This window comes from Carassius gibelio, chromosome A8, assembly GCF_023724105.1.
Source record: "Carassius gibelio isolate Cgi1373 ecotype wild population from Czech Republic chromosome A8, carGib1.2-hapl.c, whole genome shotgun sequence".
NCBI classification, from domain to species: domain Eukaryota; kingdom Metazoa; phylum Chordata; class Actinopteri; order Cypriniformes; family Cyprinidae; genus Carassius; species Carassius gibelio.
Window position 1 is genome coordinate 27,739,112 of NC_068378.1, and position 4,384 is coordinate 27,743,495.

The window sequence follows — 4,384 nt, forward strand, 5'->3', positions numbered from 1 at the left end:
ACACACACACACACACACACACACACACACACACGCACACACACACACACTCACACTCACACACACACACACACACACACACACACACACACACACTTTAACCAAATACAGCACATCAATCAAACACAAGCTCCCAGCTTTCTTCAAAATCTCCTGATGTTTGGGTAAAAGTGTCAGATCACCCTAAAATTTCATCATTGAGCCATTCACTTGTCAATGCAGAACACGTAAGAACGTCTTTATTCAACTGAGCACAAAAGAAGATGATTTGAAGAATGTTTATGTTGCTCTTTTGAATACAATAAAACTGAATTAGGTCCAAAAACGGCAGAGACACCATGAAAATATCATAATAACAGAAGACATACAGTACGCACTATGTTATAGTTATATGACGGCTTACAAACTAATATATGGAGTGTTTTATATTTATTTTTAAGCTAAATAGCCATGGATATGCTTTCATTATATGGAAAAGAGGATATTCTGAAACTACTGGGGTCAGTTAATTCGACTGCTCACAGAGGCCTTGTTTATTAGACTAAAAATCCAGTAAAAAGAGTGAAATTGTTAAATATTATTAGAATTTTAAAAACCTGTTGTCTATGTGAATATATTTTAAACAACAATTTATTTCTGTGATGCACAGCTGTATTTTCAGCATCATTCCTCCAGTCTTCAGTGTCACATGATCTTCAGTATTCATAATAATAATATTCTATAATATTTCTGATTGTTGGAAATAGTTTAAGTAATAGTAATATTTTTGTGGAAAATGTGCTACTTTTTATTTTTCAGGGTTTTTTGATGAATAAACAGCACAAGAGAATAGCATTTACCTGAAATGGAAATCTTTTTCAACATTTTTAACAAACATGCATCTTTGTTCAATTAAAGCACTAATTTATTTTTGATAAAAGAACTCCTGCTGTCCCTAAACGTTGATGTCCTCTGATTCAGAGTGAGTGAATAATGACACAAAGTTCATTTCTAACTCTTATTAAGTCCCAGTTTTAATGAGATGGTGATTCCCGCCGGAGGAAAGTGTTTTTCTGGGTTCTGCTGTTGCATTAAAGGCAGATGACAGGTGCATAATTATTTCATGTTTCTTGAGGAAGCAAACACCGAGGTTACAGCTCTTCTAATACATGATGTCTGGTCTACTCAAGCAATCCTGAGCGACTCTCAGGAGAGACAGACGAAATCAGCCGGACGGACGGAAGAAGAAGTGATTGTGAATGAAGGGTAGAGACGCTGATGAGCGGACCGGAGAGGAGAGGAGAGGAGCACTCACTGAGCTTAATTGCAGCCTCCCGGCGACACACACACACACACACACACACACACTCTTACACAACAATGGCTGTAATAAAGGGCTTGAGTGATGAAGAAAACCCAACAGCGGCGATCTGACGGCTCTCCATTAGCCCGAAGCGCCCGCAGGCAGAGAGCCATCACTGAAACACGACCGGATGAAATATCTGAGCTTTCTGACAGACTTCAATATACAGCAGCGTTCAGAAGCCGAGAGCACGCTTCAAATAAAACCGAAGCAATTTCTAGTGTCACTTTAATATCATTGATATACTATAACAGTTTTTGTTCATTGTTTTAATAATATTGTTGGGTTTTGCTATTTTTGTTAATTTTGTACAATTATCATAATATGATTTTTATGTAAGCCTATATATTTTTTATTTTATTTTATTTTAATTAGTTCTAGCTATTTAGTTCCAGTTAAAGGAAAATTAGAAATGTTAAAATAAGTATGAATTTGTATATTTAAAAAAAGTAAAAAAAATTACACATTTGTATATATTTATATATATATAGTAATTTCATTCCTGTGACTGTGGACAACTGCTCTGTGTGTGTGTGTGTGTGTGTGTGTGTGTGTGTGTCTGTGTGTGTGTGTGTGTGTCTGTGTGTGTGTGTGTGTGTGTGTGTGTGTGTGTGTGTGTGTGTGTGTGACCCTGGAGCACAAAGCAGTCTTGAGTCTCTGGGGTATATTTGTAGTAATAGCCAAAAATATATTGTATGGGTCAAAATTATTGATTTCTCTTTTATGCCAAAAATCATTAGGATATTTAGTAAAGATCATGTTCCATGAAGATATTTAGTAAATTTCCCACTGCATGGATGGATAGATGGATGCATAGATAATAAAAAAGATAAATAAAAATACAAATAATAAAATTAAATTTTTTCCTTATTTTATTATTTTTTTATCCTTTCATTTATTAACCTTAATATTTTTTTTATGACAGAATGTAATAAAATTAATTGTATTTGGTTCATCAAGACAATAATTCCTTTATTTTGTTATTTTTTATAATTCTCAAATATTTATATATACATATATATATTTTTTTATTATTTTTTTTTGCTCTTTTCATTGTTCATTCCAGTTAATCTCAATCAGACTGTAGTTGTTTTTTTTTATATAAATTATAAAAAAATTAACTAAACAATACAGCTAACTAACACAATAAAACATGATAACATAGTACAAAACATTATATTTTTTTGCAAATAAACCCAGTATTCTCCTCATATTATCCCAACGGTAATTACAGTGTTAAATAAAGACAAGCAACTGGTTTAAAGTGGGCTCACAGCCTGTCATATTCTCTTCTGCACATGAGACGTGGCATTTCCACCGAAGGCTGGTTTGTGTAATTACAGACGGGTGGAGCAGCACCATCACACAGTATAGAGAGAAAATATCACCGCCATTAAAACCTGTCATTTGGTTTCAGAAGAACAGTTTCCAGATGGTAGTTAGATCACCAATTACCCAGAGAACAGGTGAGAGAGAGATCGTGATGACCAAACCCACTTTATAACGGCTCTCCATCTGTAATAAGAGCATCATCACACTGCGTTCATGCAGCGGTGCAAAGAATAGAGCCTTGAGTTGATTATTGCTTTCATAAAGCAGGTGTGCAAGGAATAGTTATGCCTATATACATTTATAAATACAATTAATGCTCTTTCAATCAGACATTAGTATGGTTAATTTTATTTATAAAACTATCATTGTTATTAATTATTAATGAGTATATTTTAGCATTTTAACACCCTTTGACTAAGTTTCGTCATCTTAAAACTATGACTTTAGGTTAAACACATAAGAATCTGTCTTTCTCTGACCACGGTGTGTAATCTCTAATGCACTAATAATAACATTCATCTGTCTTCTGCTTATGAGTGAATCAGCCTTTTTCTGTTTTAGCAGAATGAAGTCAACTGTGGCTGAAATCAACTGTTTTTCTTATTCTTTTGTCGACTACTTAGTATGAATCTTAAATGTAGATATGTAATCCATCACACACACACACACACATATATATATATTTACACACACACACTGGCATTCAAAAGTTCAGGATCTGTAAGACGTGTAATATTTTTTTTTTAAAGAAGTCTCTTTTCTCTTCATCAAGGCTGCATTTATTAGACTAGAAATACAGAAAAAAATAGTAATATTCTGAAATATTTTTAACATTTTAAATATTTTTTTTTTATTTGAACATAATTTAAAATGTTATTTGTTTCTGTGATCAAAGCTAAAATTTTCAGCATCATTGCTCCAGTCTTCAGTGTCACGTGATCTTCAGAAATCAGGATAATATGCTGATTTAATATCAATATTAGAAACGGTTTTGCTACACATTAATAATTTTTCTGATACTGTCGTCCAAAAGTATATATATATACACACACACACAAGTAACTGTAAAGGAGTTTTCTGAATATATTAATTCACACATATTTCACTGTAGAAACCAACATAAACCCATTCGTCATTATTGTCACTCCTTTTCTGAGTTCAGATGGGTTATGGAAACTTCAGTTCTGGATTATTAATGAGTTCTGAGTTTGTATATGTTAGTGATGTGTATAAACTGACCTGCCAGGATGGCTTTTCCAGGATGAGTGAGTTTGGCTTTGGCCGCAGCTCCGCGTTCACGCGTCATCTTCAGTCGGACTCTCACGAACGCGCGCAACACTGTTTCATCCGAGAGCAGCGCGCGATCCGCCGATCATAGACCGATGACACGAGACTGCTCTCAGCCAATCAGCGGACAGATCGGCCCACAGGGGCGGGGCTCGCATCACTCTCTTTCTCACTCACTCACTCTCGACGTCACGCCCTCCAGAAACGATACTCGAGTTAAAAGTGGATCTCCAACCTATAACTCCTTTACATCATCAGACTGACAGCAGTTAAATTCACTGTTAAATGAGAAAGAAACAAGAGAAAACTGCAGTGTGGAGGCTCAGTCTGCAGAATTGAGAAATAATTAAATGTGGCAATATTTAAATATGTACATTTATACATGCGGGAATAAATAAAGGAGTGTATTAATGAAAAATACAT

General features: G+C 34.6%; 1 protein-coding gene across 1 annotated transcript in view; it reads right to left on the bottom strand.

Moving 5' to 3' along the window:
* The window catches only part of LOC128018080 (tricarboxylate transport protein B, mitochondrial-like), an 18,195-nt gene extending 14,190 nt beyond the window's left edge, over positions 1-4,005 (bottom strand). Inside the window, exon 1 of the mRNA XM_052603461.1 lies at positions 3,914-4,005. Within this exon, the coding sequence (XP_052459421.1) occupies positions 3,914-3,980 (67 nt within the window). The 5' untranslated portion in view covers positions 3,981-4,005. The remainder of the gene's footprint in view (positions 1-3,913) is intronic.
* Between the last annotated feature and the right edge of the window lie 379 nt (positions 4,006-4,384).